Source organism: Acinonyx jubatus, chromosome B4, assembly GCF_027475565.1.
Source record: "Acinonyx jubatus isolate Ajub_Pintada_27869175 chromosome B4, VMU_Ajub_asm_v1.0, whole genome shotgun sequence".
Taxonomy (NCBI): domain Eukaryota; kingdom Metazoa; phylum Chordata; class Mammalia; order Carnivora; family Felidae; genus Acinonyx; species Acinonyx jubatus.
This window is the reverse complement of record NC_069387.1, coordinates 133,157,702-133,182,797: the sequence shown is the minus strand read 5'-3', so window position 1 is coordinate 133,182,797 and position 25,096 is coordinate 133,157,702. Positions and strand designations below refer to the sequence as shown.

The 25,096-nt window shown below is 53.9% G+C and overlaps 1 protein-coding gene and 1 pseudogene across 8 annotated transcripts; both read left to right on the top strand.

The window, feature by feature from the left end:
- The first annotated feature begins 607 nt into the window (after nucleotides 1–607).
- A4GALT (alpha 1,4-galactosyltransferase (P blood group)) lies at nucleotides 608–24,428 on the top strand. 8 transcript variants are annotated; one of them, XM_027070572.2, is made up of 4 exons: nucleotides 2,998–3,543; nucleotides 3,926–4,159; nucleotides 20,706–20,847; nucleotides 22,440–24,428. In XM_027070572.2, exon 4 carries the CDS (start codon nucleotides 22,486–22,488, stop codon nucleotides 23,545–23,547), a length of 1,062 nt encoding a protein of 353 aa, XP_026926373.1. In that variant the 5' UTR covers nucleotides 2,998–3,543; nucleotides 3,926–4,159; nucleotides 20,706–20,847; nucleotides 22,440–22,485; the 3' UTR covers nucleotides 23,548–24,428. The 8 variants fall into 8 exon arrangements, with proteins under 8 accessions (XP_026926369.1, XP_053082858.1, XP_026926374.1 ...); XM_027070568.2 differs by lacking the exons at nucleotides 2,998–3,543; nucleotides 3,926–4,159 and adding an exon at nucleotides 608–722; XM_053226883.1 differs by lacking the exons at nucleotides 2,998–3,543; nucleotides 3,926–4,159 and adding an exon at nucleotides 645–722 and having other exon boundaries at nucleotides 20,706–20,762.
- On the top strand, nucleotides 7,970–8,038 carry LOC113602944 (uncharacterized; annotated as a pseudogene).
- Nucleotides 24,429–25,096: the final 668 nt, after the last annotated feature.

The following is a 25,096-nucleotide window of genomic DNA, read 5'->3' as shown; positions in this document are numbered from 1 at the left end:
CGGGAGCCTCGAGGAATGTCCTTCCGATTCATTCATTCAAAGGCACCTACTAAGTGCCAGACCGTCCCGGGGCCGGGGTGGAGAGTCTCTCGTGTCTCAAGGTGGTGGCCGGGGGGTCACGGGCTGACGGGGAGGCTGGGCCCAGAGGAGGGGGGACAACAGGGCGAGTGGGGGGTGGACCCGCAGGAGGGCCCGGTGGTGGGGGGTGGGGGCCAGGGCGCAGCAGCCGCGAGGACCCTCGGAAGTTGTGAAGGTTCAAGCACATCACCGAAATGCCTGCACGGCGTTTAGCTCGGGTCACAGCTGGGGACGGGGGCTGGGGAGGTTAATGCAGATGTTCCAGGCCCGGGTTCCAGTCCTGGCGCTGCCCCGACTCGGCTGCATGACCTTCAAGGGACAACCGTGTGAGCCTCGGCTTCCTCATCTGTTAAATGGGGCAATCGGATTATAAAGCCCTAGGGCGGGCGGCCGGGAGGCCCGGGAGCTCCCCATGCCCGTCGGCCGGCGGTCCAGCCGCGGCGCCGGGAGCAGCGGGGACGCGCGGCCCGGGGAGCCGGGACCCAGCAGGGGCGGCGGGCGGCGGGCGGCGGGCGGGCGGGGCGGCGCTGACCACGCCCGGGCCGGAGGGGCGGCGCTCCGGCCGCCGGACTCCGGGCACTGCCTCCCGCCGCCGCCCCGCGGGGCCAGCTCGTCCGCCGCCGCCGCCGCCGCGGGAGCCGGAGGTACCGGGGGCCGCGCGCAGGGGGCGGCGGGCGGGGGCGCCGCGGGGTGGAGGGGGGAGGGTGGGCTGCGGGGGGGCGGGGAGGGCCCGGCCGCCGCCCGGGCCACCTGTTCCGGAGGGACGCCAGGGTGCGCGCCGACTGGGCGCGGCGGTCCCCGGCCAACTGCGCCCCGAAGTTGAGCGCGGCGGCGGGACCGGGAGCCTGGCCGGCGCGCCGCGCCCGGGAGCCCTCGGAGCAGCGCCGCCCGGGCCCGGGTCCTGCGCCCGCCGAGAGGGGCCGAGGGGGCGGGAGGCCCGGGGCCGAGCCCCGCTGCGCGGCGACCTGGGGCGCGGGGCGCGGCATCCCCTCGGGAGGCCTCGCCGCCGGGCGGGGCTCGCCCCTGGCCCCGGAGGGGGTGCGGCTGGGAGAGGGGCGGGAGCGGCCGGCTGGAGGGGAGACCGCCCGGGGCGGGAGGCGTCGGCGCGGGGTGGGGGGAGGATGCTGAGGCTTCGGAAGCGCCCAGGTCGGGGGAGGGCCCTGCAGGTGGAGAGAAGGGCCCGAGCGCTTCTTCCCCGGGGATCCGGACCCGGCGACGAGCCGTCTTTCCGGCTTGCTTCGCCCCCTCCCTCTTCTCCAGACGGGAAACACTGAGTGGCATCTGCTCTGTGCTCGGGAGAGGCTCTGGCGGGGAGGTCCAGTCCCCTCCGCTGCTCGCGGAGCCCCCTGGCCTCAGTTTCCTCACCTGACACCGCGGAACAGAAGTTCCCACCTCCTTGACAGACTCAGCCGAGCCCCTGGCACCGAGAGGGTTAAAAGCCATCTTCCCCCCGCACCCACCCCTCTCTCTGGAGGACACCGTTTCCGTCACCCCCAGATCCTCAGGGATTGCTCGAGCTGGCCACTTGGGGGTCCCCAAAAGCAGGGCCCACGTTGGCCAGGACTACACCCTGCATACCTAGGCCTGCACACCCTGTTCCCACAGGGATCCCCTAGGGGTGTCCCCCAGTCAGGTCCAAATACAGAAGGAAAGAAAGGGAGGAGCTGAAAGGTGGAATCTTCTCGGGGTTCATCTTCCTCCCAAACTTGTTCCTAGTGTCTCGAATGCACGTCCCTGCTTGTGTGCCAGGACAGCTCTATATTGGAGTCCAAACTCCAAAACAGAAATTCTTAAACATGCATCTCCTTTCCTTGTACCAACGGAAGCCCTTTCAGCTGCCTAGAAAGGTCTAGGTGAAAGGTCCAAATTGGAACGAGGGCAGAGTAAGACCAAGTGGCCGCCGGGGACGTTTGCGACCAGACTGGAAGAAAGGGCAGATGAGAAAGGGAAGCTTGAAATGTGGAAACAGCTCTTTCCTCCCCTATCTCTCCCTCCCCGCTGGCTGCTGCCCCTCCCGGCTCTCCCTCCTCTCCCTCTCCCTCCTCTCCCTCCCCGAAGGGCGGGCGGGTGGGTGGGGTATGAGTCTCCTGGCCTCAACCAAGGTCTGAGCCTGCTGTGCTCTCCTGAATGCATTTCTTCCCAACCGTTACCCCCTAGGTGAGCTCACAGCTCCTGCTAAACACCCCCCCCCCCCATATTTTCATTGTTCCCCTCCTCTTCCAGACTGGAAACTTCTGGAGGGATGGAACGTCGCCCGAAACCCAGTGCCCAGCCCAGCACGTAGTAGGTGCTCACTAAATGTTGCTTGAGTGAATTAACTGTGAGAAATAGGGGAAGATTCCATATTTGCATCACCTGGAGATACCTAATCGTTCACATTCACCATTTCGCCAAACTTTCAAAAATACTTTTTTAACGTAGTTGAATATACCTTGTCTATATGAAAACTTCAAATGCCTCACTTCTCGCAAACACTTTTTAAAATATTTTTCAGCACTTGGATACGTTACATCATGTTAGTTAATAGACTTTATTTGAAATTTAGGTGCTTTTCAATATTTGGCTCTTTGGGATGACGTTACATGGAACTTTCGCATTTATACATTGCCAGATCTTTCCTGGAAAGAGAATTACCTGGTAGTCACTGCATCTGATATATAGGAAGTTCTAGAAGGGCTCTACCTAGAGCCAGCTGGCTCTGTAGAGGGCCTATACCATTCTGTACCTCCTCAGGCTGTGAGTATGCATTTCTCGTTATTTCCTAGAGGTGAAATTACTCTGAGTCAAAGAGTATGAATGTCCGGGATCTTTGTGTGGTTTTTTTCCCCCAGTTTTTTTTTTTTTTTTTTTTTTGTAAATTTTTTTTTTAATGTTTATGTCTGAGAGACAGAGAGAGACAGAGCGGGAGCGGGGGAGGGGCAGAGAGAGAGAGAGGGAGACACAGAATCGGAAGCAGGCTCCAGGCTCTGAGCTGTTAGCACAGAGACCGATGCGAGGCTCGAACTCCCGGACTGTGAGATCATGCCCTGAGCCAAAGTCGGATGCCCAACCGACCGAGCCACCCAGGCCCCCCCCCCACCCCGGTTTTACTGAGATATAAATGACAGGCAGGACTGTGTCTGTTGAAGGTATACAGCACGATCTGGCATGCGTGAATTGCGAAATGGTTATCACCATATGTGTGTTTCTTATTCATTTGTTGGAGCTCATCCGTGAGGTCTTTGCCCCTCGTCTGGTCTCTTGGTGGCAAAGACCTCCTCCCAGGTTATCATTTGGCTTTTGCTTTTGCTGGTGTGTGTTTTTGAGGAGCACGTTTTTTATTTTTATTTTACTTTATCTGCTGTGGTGCTTTTCAATGACGGAGATGGCTGCATTTATGAGCTGACGGGAAGGAGCCAGAGCACGGAGCAGCTGAGTCCCGGACGAGAGGCGGGTCCGCAGGTTGAGGTCCCAGAGATGCAGGAGGTAGGGGTGTCTGGCACTGGTTGAGGGACCTTCTGAGCTGGTGAGGACAAGAGGCGAAAGGGAAGGGCTGGACCGACACCTTAGGGACCGGCTTTGATCTTCATGTAGAGAGAGGCGGAAAAGCTCAGTGGAGAGAAGATATTCTGGTCCTGAGGTCCCAGCTCCCAATGCTGTTTGCCAGCCTCATCCCCTGGGGTCCTCCCTGCTTCCCTGGGAGGTAGCAGGTGTTATCACCCCCCACTTACAGACTGGGGGGAGGGAAGGTGCCTTGTTCTGGTTCAGTCAGCTGATGAGCGGCGGGGATGGGTTCAACGTTGGCCCTCCAACATTAACTGCGCGCCCTTGAGAACCGCTCTCCTCTTGGTGCCTCCATTTCTGGTAGGTATCAGGAAGCCGTGCCCATCTTAGTCCGAGCGAGTGTCCTTTCCTCTCCTGTCTGCCTGTTTGCTTTCCCTCTGGACGGATCCCCGTGGAAGCTGAGCTGGCCACGGGACTAGAAGAACCCCTCCCCTTCTGCTTAGTGCCTGCACACTCTCCCCTGTGCCCACACCCGCACCCACCAGGAGCTGACTCCAGCAGGACACAGAGCACTTCCTGGAAGTCCCACCAGCGCCAGGTCGCCAGGTCTGAATGGACAGACGGGGGCTGGGGGGGGGGGGGCGCTGGATGAGGAGGCAGGCACGTGAGGGTGAAGCGGGAGAAGTGATCTTCACGTTCACCCAACAGACTCGGTTTGGAAGAGCAGAATCTGTTGTCCCGGGTGTAGACACAGAGCCCAGAAAGGTCCCCACCCCGCCCCCACCTCTCCGGGGTCGCCTGCAGTCCTCATTTGCACCTTCCATTGGGTCTCCAAGGCAACCTCCTGATTTGGGGGGCGGGCTTCCACGATTGAGCCCTTACCCGGTGCCAGACGCTGTTACCTGACCTTATTTAACCCCCTCGGTCACCCTGTGCCATTCTGCCCATTTTACAGGTGAAGAAACTAAGACTCAGAGTTAGGCGCCTTTTCTTTATTGCGGGGGGTGGGGGACGTTTGAGGCTCTGGGGCCACAGCACTCCCAGCTGAACTTGGCCACAGGCAGACCCCTTTCACCTAGGGGAGGGGGTTTGAACCCCAGCGGTTCCCTCGCCTCTTAAAACTGGTGGATACGAAGAGTGCCCGCTGGAGACGAAGAGGGCTGGCGGGAGGCTTAAGTGAGTTACCGTGTGAAAGCCGCTCTGCCCCGTGGCTGTGCACAGGAAGTCCTCAGGAAGTGGACACTGAGCACGTAGCTCCGCGCCTGTCACGGGGGAGCCAGTCACAAACGTCAACTCAAGCGCGCTCACCCCTCCCCATGCTGAGGGGATGACAGCGTGAGCTCTGGAAAGCCTTTCTGGAGGCCAGTTAGTGTGCCGCATCTGTAAGTGCAAATTCCATTTCCTTCGGCCCAAGCGGCTCATTTCGAGGAACCAGTCCTCCCGAAGCAATTAAGGATGTGCTCAAAGACGGGAGTGCTAAGACAGTCACCGCGGTGTCGCCCGCAAAAGCAGAAGGATGGAAACCACACTTCCAGCAGCCCGGACGGGAAGCAGGCGAGACGAAGGATGCGGCTAACCACGCGAGGTGACGCGCGACCCTGGGAACTGAGGGTACGGGTCTGCGTTTGTGGGCGTGATAGGAGGGCAGAGGGCACGTGTGCTCTCGAGCGGGTTTGTTCCAGAACCGTTTGCGCGGCTCGATGAGTTTCAGGACGTGGATATCGCGCCGTATGCACCACCACTATCTGGTTTGAAAATACAGGGGCCCGGCGTGTCTCTGGGTGAAAAATAAAACAAGGTATAGAACAGCACGGGGAATAGGGTCTCCTTCCGTGTGTATGCGGCTCTGTCTGTCCACGGCAGCCCTGTGTGTGGCAGGTGCGCGGAAAGGGACCGAAAAGGCTCCACCGGAACGCCGGCGCGGGCACTCGAGGTGCCAAGGTCACGGGGAGGCTGACCGTGGCACGTGCTTTCGCCTCAGGCCTTTAGTGACGTCACACTACCATCCGCAAGAGAGAGTAAAGCAGGAGGTGTCGCTGCAGGGTGGTGACTGGACACGTCCCCCTCTCTGTGGACACGTGGGGACAGTAGCCGCAGGCACGAAGGCACAGCTAACGTCGCCCGCCACCCTCGCCGCCAGGAATGGCATTTGGGACTCTTAGCAAACGGCAGCTCATCTTACCTACTGTGGCTGGAGGCCTGCTGGGGCAGGGGAGGGGATGGGGGGTGGCATTCTGGGAAGCAGGAGGCACATTTTACAGAAACTCGGAGTTCCCAGAGCCTGGCGGGTTTGAGCCATGGAGTTGATTTTCCTTTCAAGTTTTTACCGTCATTTTCAAGGGCTCCTGGAGCACCAGGATGGTTTCCTTTATCCCTCGGTCATCACAAGTTTATGGTCCACCTGCTGTCGCCAGGCCCTCCCTAAGTTCGTCAGGGTCACCTACAGCCTCGGGAGAGAGGCATCTGGCTCAGTGCCCCGAAGGCCCCAAGGCCAAATCACCCTGGCCATTCCCAGCAGGACTCCCCCGGGGCCCTGAGGGTCTGCCCGGGATCCAGGCTGTGGGCGAGGCCAGGCCTTGGGGTGAGTGCTGCTCATTTGGAAGGGAGCCACGAGGGCCTACTGTGTGCGGCACGGGGGCCCCAGCCCACGCCCCACGGTGGGAGCTGTGCCAAAATCCAGGCAGCTTCCTGGAGGTGGCCTGCCCTGCTCGTCTAGGTCGGGAGAGACTCAGGGAGGAAGGGCTGTCTGAGAATTTGGGGCAGATATAATAACCTGGGTGCAAATCCTCCCTCCCATGCTTACTAGCCCCGCGGCATTGGGTGGGTCACCTTTCCTGTCGGTCTCTCTGTTTTCTCATGTGTAAAATGGGGCCGTGGTGGTAGATACGAGCACACAGTAAAGGGTGAACGGTGCTTGGCAGGATGCCTCACACGTGGCACGTTCTTGGCAAATGGCAGCCCTTCCCACATATTTCGGTTAAGAGGTTGCTGAACAGGGGAGCGCGGAGGGGCGTTTTAGGGAAAGGAGGGAGCGTATTGCAGAAATCTGGAATTCCCAGAGCCTGTTGGCTTGAGCAATGTGGCAGAGGTCAGCTTGGCTGGTCTGGAGGTCGTGGGCCTGGAGAGGGGCGGGGGGTGCTGGGGAAGTGCCCACAAGGCATGGGTGTTGCGGGGTGGGGTGGGGTGTGGAGACCTGCTGGGGTTCAAGGCAGAGGACAGAGTCCTGAGCTGGGCTGTGGTCACAGGGCTGAAGATGGGCAGGAGAGATGTGTCAGAAAGGTGTTGCAAGAGCGGCTGTCCCCCTGTGTCCCAGCCCTGTGCCTCCCTCTCCTCTGGATTATCCCCAAGAGCCTTGTAACTGTTTTCTTGTTGCCACACGTCTCCCTTGGTTTAGTTTCAAAAAGCATCCAGATCCTAAAGATCTCTTTAAGCATAAGGTACATTGTAGCCCCTTCCTCCTCAAAATCTCCCAAAGGCAGGTCTCCCAATCAGAGAGACAAATCCTTCCAGTGGCCCTCAAGGCCCCCCCATGACCTGTCTCCTCATTATCTCTCTGACTTCCTGTCCTTCCTCCCACCTTGCTTACTCTGCTATTCCACCAATACCTCGGGCACACATGCCCCAGGGCCTTTGCACTCACTGATTTCCCTCCCTGGACACACTACCCGCCCCCCCCACCCAAGGTAGCCCTAAGGCTTGCCCCCTCACTTCCTTCAGGTCTCTGTCGGCTTTTCAGAGAGGCCATCCCTTGCTGGTCTATGTAAAGTAGCACCCCTGCCCCTGGTCCTCCAGTCCAGTGTTCCTGCTGTATTTCTCAACCCAGCACATGTTATCGCTTACTGTATTTCTTTATCTGTTAATTTTCTCTGCTAGGATTTTAGCTCCATGAAGCCGAAGAGTATCTGCTTTGTTCACTGCTGTCTGTGTTTCCAGACCTTGGAGTGGGGGGCGGCACATAGTAGGTGTTCAAGCATTTGTTGAATGAAGGACCAGGGTGCTCTGTGTGATGCCGAGGGCTGGCTGGGTTTCTTTCCAAGAAGACTTTTTGGTATCAGCTTCAGCAGGAACTCTCTTATCTGTGAATTATCAGCCCCTTGGCCTTATTATCTGCCTGCGCTCTTGGCCTGACACCAAGGGGCAGGTGGCCCTGAAATACTCTGTCTAGAGAGGCCGATGCTGGCCATGAACAGAACTGGTGCTGGAGAAACCAGATTTGGAAGTTCTTTCTAGAAGGGTCCTTAGAGATGGTCTTTTCCAAGCTCTTTATTTTACAGGTGGAGAAACTGAGGCTCAGTAATGGTGGGGGAGGCCATACCCCAAGATCATAGAGCAAGTGTAGAAGATAGAAACCAGGTCCCTTGCTCAGGTAATGTGCAGTTAGCAAAGACTGTTAAGAATACCAAGTGTGAGCTTTGCTCAGTGGCAGTATTGTAGCCAATGAGGTTTATCGGAGGCACGATTATTGCTAATTGAAAGAATACCGAGTGTGGGCAGTGCTGTGTGTGTGTGCAAACCGCGTGGGGCAGGGTGGGCACTGTCTTTTGCTGCCAATTAGCTTTAATCTTGAATACAGTAAAAGAGGAAAAAGTCAAGCAACATGGAAACTTTCTTCCAAGTAGGGTGAACTCCGGACTCTTAACTGAGGCCAGCAGCGTTTCTTTCTTTCTTTTCTTTTTCTTTTTTTTTTTTTAAGTTTATTTATTTACTCTAGGAGAGAGAGAGAGTATGTGTGAGCGAGAGAGGAGCAAAGAGACAGGGAGAGAGAATCCCAAACAGACTGTCCGCCGACAGCACAGAGCCCCATGTGGGGCTCGATCCCACAAACCGTGAGATCAGGACCTGAGCCGAGATCAAGAGCCAGATGCTTAACTAACTGAGCCCCCCAGGCCAGAGTTTCTAAATGCCTTTTCCATGGGCATTGCATTTGCAGGCATGATTTTTTTTTTTTTCACAGAGTGGAAGATTTAATATTGTTAAGATAACAATTCTCCCCAAATTGGCGTACGGATTCAGTGCAATCCCCATCAAAATCCCAGCAGTTTTTGGTAGAGATTGATCAGCTGATTCTAAAATTGACACAGAAGTATGAAGGACCTATCGTGGCCAAAACAATTCTTAAAAAAAAGACAAAGGGTGGGAGGGATACCTGATTTCGAGACTTATCATAAAGCTGCAGTTATGAAGTCTGTGTGGTCTTAGCACAAGGGTAGACCTGTCGTTCAATTAGCAGAATATGGAGTCCAGAATCAGACTCCCGCTCAAACAGCAGATTGATTTTTGACCAGAGTGCCAAGGTAATTCAGTGTGGGAGCAGACATGTCCGGACCAGCGCTGGAAAAACTAACCATCCCTACGGAAAACAATGAGCCGCAGCCTTCCCTCATACCACACACAAAAATTAACCGAGAATGTAGCCTAGACCTAAGTGCTAAAGGCACCAGTTTTGCTTAAAGCCGGGCATGATTTTATCCGATGAAGAGTTTTCTGCTACCTGTTCCTCTGTGATCTCTGGGCAGAGCAAGCGACCGACGCAGAAAGCTCACCACACCTTGCCACCGGGGCACTGCAGGGGGTCCTGGCAAGTGCATGTGTGGACATGCCAAGACAGCAAAGGTGTAGGAATCCAGACTCGTGGTGGCTTGTGCTGCCTGAACTGAGCAGAAAGCTCGGGGACGGTGACTTCACCCTATGCTCCTGAGAAGCCAACCCCAGGCAGCCCGATCGTCAGTCCAGCCTCCGGTGCAGAGGGGCAGTGACCCTGGCAGGGAGGGATGGCCTCGGGAAGAGAGGAGAGGTCTAAGACTTGGGGGCAGATCTCCCTAGGTGCAAATCATGTCTCCCAGGCTTTGGGAAGGTGGCCTTTCCTCTCTCGGGACCCGTGAACACTCAGGTACTTTAATATGAAAAGTCAAAGGCATGTGACCTTAATTTGTACCCACAGATGGTGAGGCAGGACGTGTCAATTACGCTTTCTACCAGCTGTAATCTGCATCCACACATAGCTTACAGTTTGCAAAGGGCATTTCCCTGGTCAGTTACCGTATCTGATCTTGGCTTTGTGGGCCGTTTAGGGATCATTTACTCACTCGTTCAGAATATATATATATTTATCTATCTACACCTACCTACCTATATATCGAGCCCCCGCTTTGTGCTAGCGTCCGTGCTGGCCACGAAAGACACAACATTGAGTCACAGCAGACTTGGTCCCTGCCCTCTGGGAGCTGACATTGTTTTTCATGGCATCAATGTGTAATCAGTGCCTTCGAGAAAGACCTTGGGTTGTTTTTCATCGTTTGCAATCGAGAACCAACCTGTGACCTGTACAAATGGCACTTATCTACGGAGAAATTCACAGACTGGGATGGCGTGGTGAAGGGGTTTCGGTGGATGTCATTCAGTTGCCCTCCACCACTGGACTGGTACCATCTGGAATGCCTCCCGGCCGCGTGCGAGATGCCTGTTTGCTCCCAGCCTGGCCAGAAAAACGTGTGGTCGAAGTTTTGGATTTTTGCCAATCTGACAGGTGAGAGATGCTATCTGAGTGTTTCAATTTGCATTTCTTTTACTTACAAAAAGATCCTCCCTCTCGCTGACAGATTAAGGGTCGTGTTTTGCCTGTGCGAAAGCTGCCCTTGGCCTCTTTTTCTTCTCTGTGTTGTTGGTCGTTTTCTCCTTGACTTCTGGGAGCTCTTTAGAGGTTAGGAAAAGTGGACCTTTGGAATCCGAGGGGCACAAAAGTTCTCCCAAGTAGTTCCTTCTACTTTGACTTCCCTGATGGTGTTTTGGAGGAGGACACAGATCAGTTGGCATTTTCAAGGAGTCGAGTTTATTCATCTGTTCTTTTATGGCTTCTGGATGGATTTCCTACATAATTAAGAAAACTTTCCCAACTCTGAAGTTACAAAGGAATTCACCCATGTTTTGTTCTGCATGTTTATGGGGTTTATTATTTTCCATTTGGAGTTTATCCTGGGGCATGTTCTGAGAGGTGAACCGGGCTTCTACTCCACCTGCCCAACACCTTAGAAGACCCATTTAACTTTACTGATTGGAGATACTGCCTTTACTGGATGTGCGAGCATTTCATTATTGCTGTGATAGGTTTTGTTTCATTGTCCTGTTTGTTCGTATGCTAAGACTGCACTGTTTTTGTTTTCTGGTGTGTGTGTGTGTGTGTGTGTGTGTGTGTGTGTGTGTGTGTGTGTAAGACTGCATTGTTTTAGGGGTGCCTGGGTGGCTTAGTCTGTTGAGCATCTGACTCTTGGTTTCAGCTCAGGTCATCACCTCATAGTTCATGAATTCGAGCCCCACATAGGGCCCTGTGCTGACAGTGTGGAGTCTGCTTGGGATTTTCTCTCTCTTTCTCTCTCTGCCCTCTCCTTCTCTCTCTCAAAATAAATACATGAACTTAATTTTTTTTCAAAGACTGCATTGTTTTAATTATTGAAAATTATAGGAGCACGTGGGCACAGTCACGTCTGACTCTTGATTTGGCTCAGGTCATGATCTCACAGTTCATGAAATCAAGCCCCTCATGGGGCTCTGTGCTGACAGCAGAGTCTGCTTAGGATTCTCTCTCTCTCCCTCTCTCTGTCCCTCCCCAGTTCGCACATGCACACTTGTACTCGCTCTCTCTCTCAAAATAAATAAACATGAAAAAAAAAAAGAAACTTCAGAGTGTGTTTTAATATCTAAAGCACTCCAGCCCTTTCTCATTTTTTCCTCCTTCTCAGGCTTTTCCTATGGGTCTTGGCTTGTTTATTTTGGTATATGAACTTCAGACTCAATTTGTAAATTCCAGACTCACACATGTGTCTTTGGTTTTGTTTCCCTTGCTTGTGGAGAGGTATCTAGAAAAGGGTTTCAAGAGCTGAGATCAAAGAAATTACTGCCTGTGCTCTCTTCTAGGAATTTTATGGTTTTGTGTCTCACATCTAGGTCTTTGATACATTTTGAGTTTATTTGTGTGCGTGAAGAAAGCGGCCCCGTTTCATGCTTTTGCATGTGGCTGTCCCGTTTTCCCAACACCATTTCTTGAAGAGACTGTCTTTTCCCCGTTACGTATTCTTGCTTCCTTTGTCGAAGATTAAGTGGACATACGAGCGGGGGGTTATTTCTGGGCTCGCTATTCTGTTGCATTGATCTAGGAGTCTGTTTTTGTGCCAGTGCCATACTGTTTTGATGACGACAGCTTTGTAGTGCATCTTGACATCTGGGATTGGGAAACCACCACCTTTGGTCTTCTTTCTCAAGATTGCTTTGGCTACTCGGGGTCTTTTGTGGTTCCATACAAATTTTGGCATCATTTGTTCTAGTTCTGTGAAAAATGCTGTTGGTATTCTGATAAGGATTGCATTAAATCTGTAACTTGCTTTGGGTCGTGTGGACATTTCAACAATATCGGTTCTTTTGATCCATGAGCATAGAATACCTTTCCATTTCTTTGTGTCATCTTTGATTTTTGTCATCAGTGTTTTATAGTTCTCAGAGTATCGATCTTTCACGTCCTTGGGTAAGTTTATTACTAGGTATTTTATTCCTTTTGGTACAATTGTAAATGGGATTGGTTTCTTAATTTCAGTTTCTGCTACTTCATTATTTGTGTGTGGAAATGCAACAGAGATTTCTGTGTATTAATTTCTGTATGTCTTATGACTTCACTGAATTCGCTGCTTAGTTCTGATAGTTTTTTTTGTTTTGTTTTTGTTTTTGAAACTTTAGGTTTTCTCTTTATAGTATCGTGTCATGTGCAAATAGTGAGAGTTTTTCTTCTTCCTTACCAATTTGGATGCCTTTTATATCTTTTTCTTGCCGGATTGCTGTGGCTAGGACTTCCAGTACTGTGTTGAATAAAAGTGGTGACAGTGAGCGTTCTTGTCTTGTTACTGACCTTAGAAGAAAAGCTGTTTTTTACCATTGACATGATGTTAGCTGTGGGTTTTTCATATATGGCCTTTATTATGTTGAGATGTGTTCCCTCTAAACCTGTTTTGTTGAGGGTTTTTTTTTTTTTTTAACGTTTATTTATTTTTGAGACAGAGAGAGACAGAGCGTGAACAGGGGAGGGTCAGAGAGAGGGAGACACAGAATCCGAAACAGGCTCCAGGCTCTGAGCCATCAGCCCAGAGCCCGACGCGGGGCTCGAACTCACGGACCGTGAGATCGTGACATGAGCCAAAGGCGGACGCTTAACCGACTGAGCCACCCAGGTGCCCCTGTTGAGGGTTTTTATCATGAATGGATGTTGTACTTCCTCAAGTGCTTTTTCTGCATCTGTTGAGATGATTGTATGGTTTTCATCCTTTCCCTTGTTAATAGGATGTGTCATGTTGATTGATTTTTGGATATTGAGCCACCTGGCATCCCAGGAATAAATCCCAGTTGATCATGCTGAGTGCTTTTTTCCCCTGCCCCTCCCAAGGATTTTTTAAATATATTGTTGGATTCAGCTTGGTAATATTTTGTTGACAATTTTTGCATCTATGTTCATCAGAAATATTGGCCTATAGTTTTCTTTTTTTGTAGTAGTATCTTTATCTGATTTTGACGTCAGGGTAAGGCTGGCCTCATAAAATGAATTTGGAAACTTTCCTCCCTCTTCTATTTTTTGGAATAGTTTAACTATCTAAAGAATAGGTATGAACTCTTTCTTAAACCTTTGGTAGACTTCGCCTGTGAAGCCATCCAGTCCTGGACTTTTGTTTGTTGGGTTTTTGTTTTTTATTTATTTTTTTTATTATTACTGATTCAGTTTCATTGCTGGTAATCAGTCTTTTCAGATTTTCCATTTCTTCCTGATTCAGTTTTGGAAGGTTATATGTTTCTAGGAATGTATCCATTTCTTCCAGGTTGTCCAATTTGTTGGTATGTCATTTTCCATAGTATTTTCGTATAATCCTTTGTGTTTCTGTGGTGTTGCTTGCTATTTCTTCTCCTTCATTTCCGGTTTTGTTTATTTGAGTCCTCTCTCTTTTCTTCTCAGTGAATCCAGCTAAAGGTTTGTCAGTTTTGTTTTCAATTTTAGTGAACGCTTCATCAACTCTTGAGAACAAAGTGTGTTGCCTATTATGAAGATAGAGAGTTTGATACAGTGTAGAACCTCACTGATCCTTTATTTACATCTTCTGAATTCTTATTTATATTTATTTCTTGGGTTAAGAGTGGTGACTTAAGGGGTTCCTGGGTAGCTCTGTTGGTTAAGCGTTCGACTTCGGTTCAGGTCATGATCTCACACTTGGTGGGTTCGAGCCCCGTGTCAGGCTCTGTGCTGACAGCTCGGAGCCTACAACCTGCTTCGGATTCTGTATCTCCCTCTCTCTCTGCCTCTCCCCCACTCCTGCTCTGTCTCTGTCTCTCTCTCAAAATTAAATAAACATTTAAAAATTTTTTAAAAAAGAGTGGTGAATTAAAATCTCTTATTAGTGTGTTTCAATCTATTTATCGTAGCATTCTGTAATTTCTAATTCCTGAAAATTGCTGCAGTATTATTTGGTATGTTGTGAATTATACCTTTTAGCATTATTATTGGCCCTTCTTTGGCTCACTTACTGATGGTTGCTTGAATTCTCAGTCTGATATTAAGATTACGGCCCCAGCTTTCTTTTTGTTTATACTTGTTTTTATATTTTTGCTCTTTCTTTTGCTTTTAACCATTCTAAATCATTTTGATGTATATCTCTGAAATACAGGATAGAGTTGGGTTTTGTTTGGGATCTAAATAAAAAAATCTTTTTCTTAGTAAAGGTAAGCGAGGCAAGCCTGTTTATATATATTGATGCGACAGGTGTCTGGCATTCTTTCCATCATGTTGTGTATGTATGTATATGTCTTTGCACATGTGGGAGGGCTATATTCTTTATTCTTTCACTGTGTTTAAAAAAAATCCCTCTGATATTCGGGAAAGCTTGTATTTTTGTTCTAGTGGCTACATTTATATTGACACCCTTATATAAAATACTCTTAGTTTCTTTTTTCTTTAGAGAGTCTCTGTTGTTTCTCTTCTATGAACAACAATAAACTTAACGGGTTTCCCTTTCTCTTGTGGCTGCCCCATTTCAGCTGATACTGTACTGAGTGATTAAGGCATATCTTCTGTCAGTTCTAAAGCCTCAGAGGGGCCTTTAAAGTCCTTTAAAGTACCTTTAAAGTCCAGAGATTTGGGGGCACCTGGGTGGCTCAGTTGGTTGAACGTCCGACTTCGGCTCACGTCACGATCTCAAGGTTCGTGGGTTCGAGCCCCGCATTGGGCTCTGTGGAGACACGCTCAATGTCTGCAGCCTGCTTCCGATTCTGTGTCTCGCGCTCTCTCTGCCCCTCCCCTGTTCGTGTTCTGTCTCTGTCTCTCGAAAATAAAATAAAACATTTTTTAAAAAATTAAAGTCCAGAGATTTTACTATTACACGTCTCGGGATTCACGGTTCCGGGTCACCGCTGTCTAACGCACGGTGTGCCTTTCCATCCATGGGATCAAGTCTCCCCCTATTTCAGGTAAGTTCTCCTGAATTATAATCGCAAATATTTCTTCTAGCCATTGGCGTCATTTTCTTCCTCAGGAGCCCTGGCCGCACGTTTGTTGGCTCCCCTCTGCTGCCTGTTCCACCTCGTGTCTTCAGTTCTAACATCTCCTTGATGATTTCTGTTGGATTTTCTTGACTTCTTCTCCCTTTCCTGTTTGTATCTCTTTCGATACTTTGTATGGAGCCCGTGCTCCTGTATGTCTCTGGCCGTTTGGTTTTCATTTCCGAAGTGTTTTTGTTATTGCCTTCTAATTCTTTCCTGAGGTCTGCCAGTCCTCACACATCATCCTCTTCTCTTGCTGTCATTTTGCCTAATTGTTTCTTCTCCAGCTCTTGTACCTTCTGCTTTTTGGTCTGCCTTCATGGCTAGAATTACTTTTTAAAGTTGTTGTTGTTCTCATTGTTTTGAATTCATGCTGTAATTTTGTATTAGAATTTTTATTTGTTTTTGTGGTGATTTTTTTTTTTTAAATGTGTATTTATTTTTCGAGAGAGAGCAAGCTGGGGAGGGGCAGAGAGAGAGAGAGAGAGAGAGGGAGAGAGAAATCCCAAGCAGGCTCCGCTCTGTCAGCACCACCCGGATACCACATGTTTTGTGATTTTTTTTTTAAGTTTATTTATTTATTTTTGAGAGAGAGAGAGAGAGAGAAAGCACGAGCAGGGAAGGGGCAGATAGAGAGGAAGAGAGGGAATCCCAAGCAGGCTCCACGGTCAGTGCAGAGGCCGACACGGGGCTCGATCTCACCAACCGTGAGTTCATGAGCTGAGCCAGATCGTCATCAACTGACTGAGCCACCCAGGTGCCCCATGTGGTGATATTTTCACAGTGAATTTTCTTAACTGTAATGAATTTTCTTAACTATAGTGAATTTCTTTTTAAAGTTTATTTATTTTTGAGAAAGAGAGAGACAGAGTGCTAGTGGGGGAGAGGCAGAGAGAGAGGGAGACACAGAATACGAAGCAGACTCCAGGCTCCGAGCTGTCAGCCCAGAGCCTGACGCAGGGCTCGAACTCACAAACTGTGAGACCGTGACCTGAGCTGAAGTCGGCCGCTTAACCGACTGAGCTGCCGAGGCGCCCCCAACTATAGTGAATGCTTAAACTATAGTGAATAGTTTCTCTACATAGGAGAACATTAGTGTTCCTTCCCCTTTTCATTCTTGTAGCTTCCTTATATGGACACTGTGTTTATTCCTTGCACCATTGTTTTTTATATTCAAATCGGTTGAATTTTCCTGGATCAGCATTTAACAGGAGGTTTTGGTAGAAATTGGGAGACAGGCCAGGCAAGTTCTCTAAGTTTCTCTGTTGAAAGACTCCCTCCTCTGCTTTTATGGAAATGGGTTGTTCCTTTAGAATACAACCCTTCTCAGGACCCAGTGCTCTTTTGCCTCACAGAACCCAACCGGGTTCAAGGGGACACCTGCCTGCATCCTTGAACTCTCCTGGTTCATCCAGGCTACATCTGTCTTCTGACTTACTCGTCTTCCTTTTAGAAGTGGCGATCTCTACGATCTTCCACTTCCGGCCCCCACCCCACCCCCCCCACCCCCGTTCCTCCCCACCTCACCGCTGTATCTGCTGGACTCGGGTCCAGCTTTGCGAGTTGGAGTTTATGGGTTTTTCATGCCCCGGTTTTGCTAAGGCTGTAGCTTGTGGCTTATTTTCTCTTTCCTGTGTTGCTCTGTATGACATCAGCAGGGGGGGAAAGATCCAGAACCAAGAATCTGCCATATTCCTATTGGAAAAAGAAGTCTCTACCTCCCTACCTCCCTGGCTTTAGAACATCTTATAGGCTCTGGAGGAGGAACATTTTATAACCTCCATTCTGAAAACAGCCATTTTTACGAGGATCACTTTCTAATAACTGCAACTCCTACTCCTTCAGTAGAAATATTCATTTACTGGGGCACCCGGGTGGCTCAGTTGGTTAAGCTTCTGACTTCGGCTCCGGTCATGATCTGGCAGTCTGTGAGTTCGAGCCCCATGTTGGGCTCTGTGCCGACAGCTCGGAGCCTGGAGCCTGCTTCGGATTCTGTGTCTCCCTCTCTCTCTGCCCCCCCCCCCCCCATGCACGTGCGTGCTCTGTCTCTCTGTCTCTCTCAAAAACAAATAAACATTTTAAAAGTTTTTAAAAAGAGAAGAATTTATTTATGCCCTGAAAGATGGGAGGGGGTGTGCAGGGACAGGACAGCGGACCCTTCAAGCAGGGTTTCCAAGCTCTAGTATTGATTTTTCCCATCAAAGAGGGTCTGAGTTCCTGATCCTGTCCTGTCTCCAGAAGTGTCCCTGCTTTCAATTTGGCAGACTCTTCCCACGTCCCCCCCACCCCGTCTCTGTGTCTGTGGGAAGTGCAGGATGTGCCAGTTTCAAACACAGCGGGATCCAGATGTAAAGATGATGTCATCGTGCCTCTCTCTCTCCGTCTCTTGGCTCTGTTGCCTCTGGGCCGGCTTCAGCCTCAGCCAGGCTCTCCCCTCCGGCTCGGGCCTCATCTTAGAGACCCCACTGGAAAGCTCCTGACTCTGCTTGGCCCGCACTGGGTTACATGCCCTGCCCCCAGCTACTCACTGTGGCTGGGGAACGTGACACGGTCATTAGGCAGATCTGAATGTGTGCCGCCCCCAAGAGCTAGAGAGTGGGGTCTGTGGGGCAGAGGTGGTCCCTCAAAGGCAATCAGGATATTCTTATCAGCAGAGGGGGGACGGATGCTGGGCAGGCAAAGCCTGCCACCCCATGTCCACTGGGACTCCCCAGTGCTGTCCTGCCGCGCAGAGAGGCCCCCCCAGGCCCATTCTCCACGGAGCTGCCGTGTCAGGGATGTTCCAGGCAGTGTGTGACCTGAGAGGGGCTCTGAGTCTCCAGGACAGAGAGACACAGGAAGGAGGTGTCGTGGGGTGGATAGTGGCCTCAGAGAAGATTGTCACGTCCTAACCCTGCGACACGTGAATGTGACCTCCTTTGGGAAAAGGGTCTTTGCAGGCGTTACTAAGTTAAGGATCTCGAGTTAAGGAAATGATCCCGTGTTAGCGAGGTGGGCCATAAGTACAATGACAAGTGTCCTTGCACGAGACAGAGGGGAAGACCGCGTGAAGACAGAGGCGGAGATTGGAGGAAGCGGCCACAAGCCCAGGAATGCCTGGAGCCACCAGAAACTGGGAGAAGCAAGGAACGGTTCTCTCCCGGAGCCCGAGAAGGGGCGTGGTCCCGCTGACACCTTGGATTTAGACCTCCACTCTGCAGAGCTGTGAGAAGATCCGCGTCTGCGTTCAGCCTCAGAGCTGTGGTCATCAGTTTCCGCAGCCACAGGAAGCCGATACAGGATGCTGATCAGAGTCTCGCACATCTCCTTGGTTTTGTGGTTTGAGACTTCTGCTGGGCTCTCAGCCTCCTGCAGCAGCTCGAGGAAGGCCCGGGGAGGGGACGTTTCTTGCAGAGGGGTAGGAAGAGCTCCCTGAGGGTGCCAGTTCCACTCTCTGCTGCTGCGAGACCCTGGCCAAATCCCTTACCGTCTCTGGGCCTCTGTGTCCCCCTTGGGATATCAGACTCTCCAAGGGCCTAGCTCTGGAACCCCAGGGACAGTGAGCACCTATCCTGGTAGTAAGTCGTTCAGGAAGTGTGGACTGTGTCTGACCATTGCCGCGACCCTGTTCTGTCTGGGTCGTGGTGAGCCAGCAGTGGGCTGAGCTGGGCTGGACCTGGAAGCCGAGGGAAGGGCAGAGGGAGATGCCCCTACTGTGGGCCGTGAATGAAGGACAACCTTCAGGTAGTGGGGCCATTCCAAGGCCCTGGGCTGGTCCCTGATGCTGACGCTCCTGACGTGGGGCCCCCAAAACTAATGCAAGGGCCAAACCCACAGGGAGCGGTCAGGCCTTTGGCCCTTTGGCCTGCCGGCTGTGTGCTTCTCGCCCTCACGTCCTGCCTGAGATGGATCATGGGGGGCTGGGAGGGTCCCTGAGGATGGGGAGCCACAGAAGAGCTCAGGGCAGGGAAGTGGCCACGGTTGACCAGCTAACTGGAAATCTCTCCCCGGTGCAGGGCTGAAAGCGTTAGGCAGGGAGGCAGGAGGAGGAGCAGTGTGCCAGGCTCCACTGACAAGGGTCAGGACTTGAGCCACAGCTGCGAGGCCCATCCAGGGGGGCCAGGAGCATGCTTCGGGCCTGAGGTCACACGGGTATTTGGCTGTGGCCAACTTGGCCCCGCGCGTCGTTTCTATTCCTGGGTCTTGGGCTCGAGCACCAAATACGGTGTTGCTCGGGGCCGGTACTGTCCCCTGCGGTCGGTGCGGGCTCAGGTGGCAGATCCCGTCTCCCCAACAGGCCCAGACCCCACCCCACCCCACAGAAGGCCCAGATCACCCCAACGCCTCGGGACCCCCGAGCAGCCAGGACCTTGCTCGATCCAACTGTCTGTCCCCTGCTCGGTGTGGTTCACACTGGGTTAAAAATACTCAAGACCAAAATAGCCTCTCCTCGCAGGCGAAAACCAGGGCGGGGGAACACAAGGTTCTTGATGTATATTGGCCCTGCCATTCCTGACCCAGCCGCCGACCCCCAGGTCCCTCACACAGGCGCTCAACTGCTTTATTCGGTCACGTGCTGATTTGCTGGCTCACTGACTTATTCACTCATTCATTCACTCATTCGTCCATTCACTCGCTGATCATTCACTGATCTGCTCCTTCACTCACTCGCTCCCACCTTCATTCACCCACCCGCTGAGTCACTCACTCCCTTGGTATTTGTTAACTACCTTCCAAGAGTCATCTCTTCTAGATGCTGAACAAAAGGCAAAAAATACCTGTCCTCGTGGGGTTATGCTCCAAATAAGTAACCCAAACAAACGAGTACCAAATGTCCAGGATGCTCGATTAGGTGCCGCGAGCTCCACAGGGGACTATGGGAAGGGCTGGGGAGGCATGATTTTTGAGGACGAGAGGGAGGTGAGGGAATGAGCCAGGTAAACACCATGGGAAGAGCATTCCAAGCCAAGGGAACAGCAAGTGTGCAGGCCCTGAGATGGCAGCACGGGGGTGGGCGGTGGGGTTGAGAAGGCGTGAGGAGGCCAGGCGTGGCTGGGGTAGGGCAAGTGGGGTGTGAGGTCAGGGATGGGGGCACCTGGGCGACCGGGGCCTCCCACATCACTGAGGGTCTGAACAGAGGAATGACGTGACCTGGCTTGTGTTTTTGAAGTGTCCCTCTGGCGGCCAGGGGAGTGAGTCAGTGAGTGAGCGGGTCCACAAGAGGATGAGTCAGGTTGTGTGTCCCTCCTATGCGCCAAGGACTGAGCTGGGCTCAGGGCAGGTGTGCAGGCGCCCTTGGCGGTATGGAGGCCCATCTGGCTAAGGCCCCTCCATCAGTGTGACCTCTCCAGAAGCCACCTTCCCTGGCCCCGCTGGGCCCTTTGCTCCATTTCAACTGTGACTAGTGCATTTCCAGATGGTCCCCCCACACGCTGAGAGCTCCTCCAGGGCAGAGCCGCACCCAGCTCTCCCTTTCTCCCAAGTACATTCCCTGTGGGGCCGAGACAGTCAACAAATCAATGAACATCCCCCCCTGTGCGGCTGGGGGGCTGACTCCGTGAGCCCGCCACCCCCCTCACTCTGTGTCTCGCTGTGTCTTACAGATGGATTTGTGGACGCGGAGAGCTTGTGGAAGGGCCGTGTTCCTGTTGGCAGAGAAGGTTGGCTGCTGAGCCAGGGCGTGTCTCCAGGAGGGCTGCCCGGCTGCCCAGATCCCCACCTCGCCGCCATGGGCCGCCCAGGCTGGTCAGTTACCAGCCAGTGACGTCATCGCGGTTCCCGGCCCTCCACCAGGAGGGCCGGCCAGTTGCTCAGTCTCGCTCTCAGGCCAGGAGATCCGTCTGTCCTGGGGAAGGGGTGACTCCAGCTCCCCTTAGCCTGCGGGCCGCACCCAGTCCCCCCGCCCCTCTGTGTCCAAGTTTCCTGGCCGCTGAAGGAGAAATGATACAACTACCCCTGGGGTTACTGAGAGCCAGAGGGGGTGTGCGTGGGGCACCAAGAATTTAGAAGGCACTGAGTACACGGTGGCCAGGATCCTGCGAAAAGCGAGAACAGCCCCGGCGAATGTGCACAGAGTCCTCAAAGTGCCAGGCGCACTCCCAGGTCCCCTCTGCCGGTTCTCTCCCGGGCCGGATGGTGCAGTGGTGAGAGAGTGCACTCTGGAGCCAGATGGCCTGGCTTCCAAGCCCTGCCCTGCCACTTGCCTACCGTGGGACTGTATGTGAGCTTACCAGACTTCTCAGTGCCTCGGTTTCTTCACCTGTAAGATGGGGGCGATGATCGCCTCTGCAAAGGGTGGTTGTGAGGGTTTAAGAAGTTGACTATGTGTGAAGTGCTGAGCACGTCACCTGGCACGTGTGTGGTGACGGCCAACCCTTTAGTGGGTTCCAGTGTTCCCGTCCTGAAGGTGGCAAATCTGAGCTGAGTGCATTGCCCCAGGTCTTAGCTGGTTCAGGTACACGTCAGGTCCCGTGCCTCCCAGATGCTCCTATAGTCCTACCCTTGGGGACAGAGCCCAAGCCTGTTTTGTTCCCCAGCCACCTGCCGGGCCCCCAGGATGTTCTTAGCTGCTGCCCAAGTGGACATCACCAGGAGAGGGTGAGGGTCCAAGGGCAATAGTCCTGGGCAAGGTTACGGGCTACGGCACAACCTCCCCGCCCCTCTCCCTCCAGACCTGCGTCTGTAAGTTGCACAGCCCAGGGCAGGGGCTGGGGAAGCCAGGTGCCCAGGAGACCCCACTGCGTCTGAGGCAAGGGCTTTAGGACCCAGCACGCATCCCCGTGTGTCTGGAGCCCACCCGTCCTGCAAGCTTGCCAGCCAGCCCCTTAGCAGCCAGCGCCCAGGCCGCCGGAGCCTCAGGCTTCTCTGCAGAAAGTCCCCAAGGCTGCTTGGCCGTCTGCCTCCTCGGCGCAGTTTCAGCCGGTCTGTGGAGCTGAATGGGGCTGAGGGGTAAAGCGCTAGGCTTCGAATCACAGGCTGCCAGCGGCCCGAGGGGGACCGGCCTCATCCGGCAAAGGGGCCTGTGTGCCGCGTGCAGGAGCATCACCTCTGACAACCCTCGTGGGTGCCGGAACCCCGGCCTGGGCCCGCGATGGCCACGTGTCGTAGATAGCACTGGCTGCGTCCTTGGGAAGCTCACAGGTGTGTCACAGAGAGCGAAAGGGACTCTGCCCAGACCTTTTCCAGCTTTCCCAGGTGAGGAAGGAGATGGGACTCTGCGACCAGCGGGCCCCAGGGCTTCGGAAGCCAGCTTCGGCCGTGGCCGGTGTCTGTGGGAAGCGTTTTCTCGGGCTTAGGGAGGTGGCAGCCTGCCCTGATGTGCTGCTCGTCTCTTGCAGACCAGCCAGTTCCCGCTGGAGGCTCCTGGGGTCATCTGGGGAGAACATGTCCAGGCCCCCTGACTGCCTGCTGCGGCTGCTCCGGGGAGCCCCGAGGCAGCGGGTCTGCACCCTGTTTATCATCAGCTTCAAGTTCACGTTTTTCGTCTCCGTCATGATCTACTGGCGCATCGCGGGAGAGCCCGGCGGCCAGAGGGAGTTCTCTAACCTGCCTGCCGAAGTCCCCTGCCCCCGGCTGGTGCCCCCTACGCCGATCTCCAGCACCCCGCCTCCGGGCAACATCTTCTTCCTGGAGACCTCAGACCGGACCAACCCCAACTTCCTTTTCATGTGCTCCGTGGAGTCGGCGGCCAGGGCTCACCCCGAGTCCCGGGTGGTGGTCCTGATGAAGGGGCTGCCCGGTGGGAACGCCTCCCTGCCCCGGCACCTGGGGCTCTCGCTTCTGGGCTGCTTCCCCAACGTCCACGTGCTCCCGCTGGACCTGGAAGAGCTGTTCCGCGACACGCCGCTGGCGGCCTGGTACGCGGCCAGGCGACGCCGGTGGGAGCCTTACCTGCTGCCCGTGCTCTCCGACGCCTCCAGGATCGCGCTCATGTGGAAGTTCGGGGGCATCTACCTGGACACGGACTTCATCGTCCTCAAGAGCCTGCGGAATCTGACCAACACGCTGGGCACTCAGTCCCGCTACGTCCTCAACGGGGCCTTCCTGGCCTTCGAGCGCCACCACGAGTTCATGGCGCTGTGCATGCGAGACTTCGTGGCCCACTACAACGGCTGGATCTGGGGCCACCAGGGCCCGCAGCTGCTCACGCGGGTCTTCAAGAAGTGGTGCTCCGTCCGCAGCCTGGGTGACAGCCACGCCTGCCGCGGGGTCACCGCCCTGCCCTGTGAGGCCTTCTACCCCATCCCCTGGCAGAACTGGAAGAAGTACTTCGAGGACATCAGCCCCCAGGAGCTGCGCCGGCTGCTCAACGCCACCTACGCCGTCCACGTGTGGAACAGGAAGAGCCAGGGCACCCGCTTCAAGGCCACGTCCAGGGCACTGCTGGCCCAGCTCCATGCCCGCTACTGCCCCACGACACACGAGGCCATGAAGATGTACTTGTGAGGGCCGTGCCGGGCCCCCCCACCCCCACCCCGCGCCCCACCCAGGCATCCTGATGGAGAGGGGCACCCGGTCACCTTTCCCCGGGGGAGGCAAGACGGGGCGGGAGGCGGGGCGGGGGGGGGGGGGGGTGCGGCCTGGGAGAGGGAGGCCCGAGTTGCTGCAGGCCAAGATTTGGGGCAGGCTAGGGGGAGGGCGGGGAACTGTTGGCCCAGGAGGTGTTCTTGGAGGCCTTGCTGTAGGCCCCTGGATACACTCCCTTCAGTGTGAGGCTGGTGGGACACCCCCAGGCCAGTGTGCTATCTCAGGGTGGAGGCAGCCGGTCCCGGTCCCGGGGGGCAGGGAGGGGGGAGCAGCAGCCAGAATGAGCTGGAGTGAGCCGGGTGAACATCTGGGTCATCTGGACGGCACACCAGAGCCGTCGTGAACACCAAAGCGTCTTCCAGGGCATCACAGGGAAGCCAGGCTGGTGGGGGCTGAGGTGCCCACCACGGGGGCATGGAAAAACCCAAGAAAAGGGGATAGGAAGGAGAGGGGAGCTCCTGAGGAGCAGGGGGAGGCAGCCTGTAGGAAAGCCAGGGGTGCAAATCCAGCCTCGTGAACCCAGGTAGGTGCCTGGCTCTTTTCTGCCTTTGGTTTCTTTCTCAGCAGCACTGAGACATGCAGAGCTGGCCTGGGGAGCCCTTTGGGGGAGGCCTGCCTGCCCACCCCATTCTTTCTTCTTTCCAGAGTTGTTGCAAGGGTGAGATGTGCCAGCTGGCCACCCCAGGGCATGGGGGCGTGGAGTTCTTTTGGCTCAGGAAAAGCATTTTAAGGAAAACACCCCCCCACCCACCCACGATCAACACATGATAATAATAAATATAATAAAAGTGACGCCCTGACACCAAGTGCTTGGTGGTTGATGAAACGAACCCGCTCACACAGCCCACATTAGCCCCATCCTGCAGATGGGGAAGCATCTGGGGCTGGAGGGGGTTGGTGACAAGCTTGAGGTCACTCAGCCTGCCCAGAGAGCAGAGTCTAGGGACCCAGCAGCCAATAAGCTGACAGCCTGGGGGTGGGGTTGGCGTGGGGAGCCTGCGTTCCTACCCTTTACCCCAGGTGCATAACCTAAATGAGGCCAAATGAGATGCCCCCAAGAGCCCATTACCAGAGTAGAGCCATGCTGCCCCCGGCCCGTGGGGTCCCTCCTGCCTCACCTTGGATGCCTGGCCAAGATCCCGGGAGAGACCAGAGGTGCCCTGCTGGCAGCCCCAGGGCTGGGCCAGAGGAAAATGCTCTCTGCCAGGTGAGGCCCCAGCTGGTTGGTGTTGAGGAAGCCGTCTCTGAGAGCTGGGCATACTGGTCAGCCTGGAGAAGCACTCCCCCTGCGGGGCCACGATGCTGCCAGGGACTCGGGCTCGGCAGGCTGCACCCTGGCAGCCAAGGGGCAAGTGTTTAGAGACCCCTGGATTCTGCTTGCAGACCCTCTTGGGCAGCCTTATTAGGAAGTGAGCTCCCTGGCTCTAGGGGTACTCAAGAACAGGAGATATTTTGGTGAAAACAATGG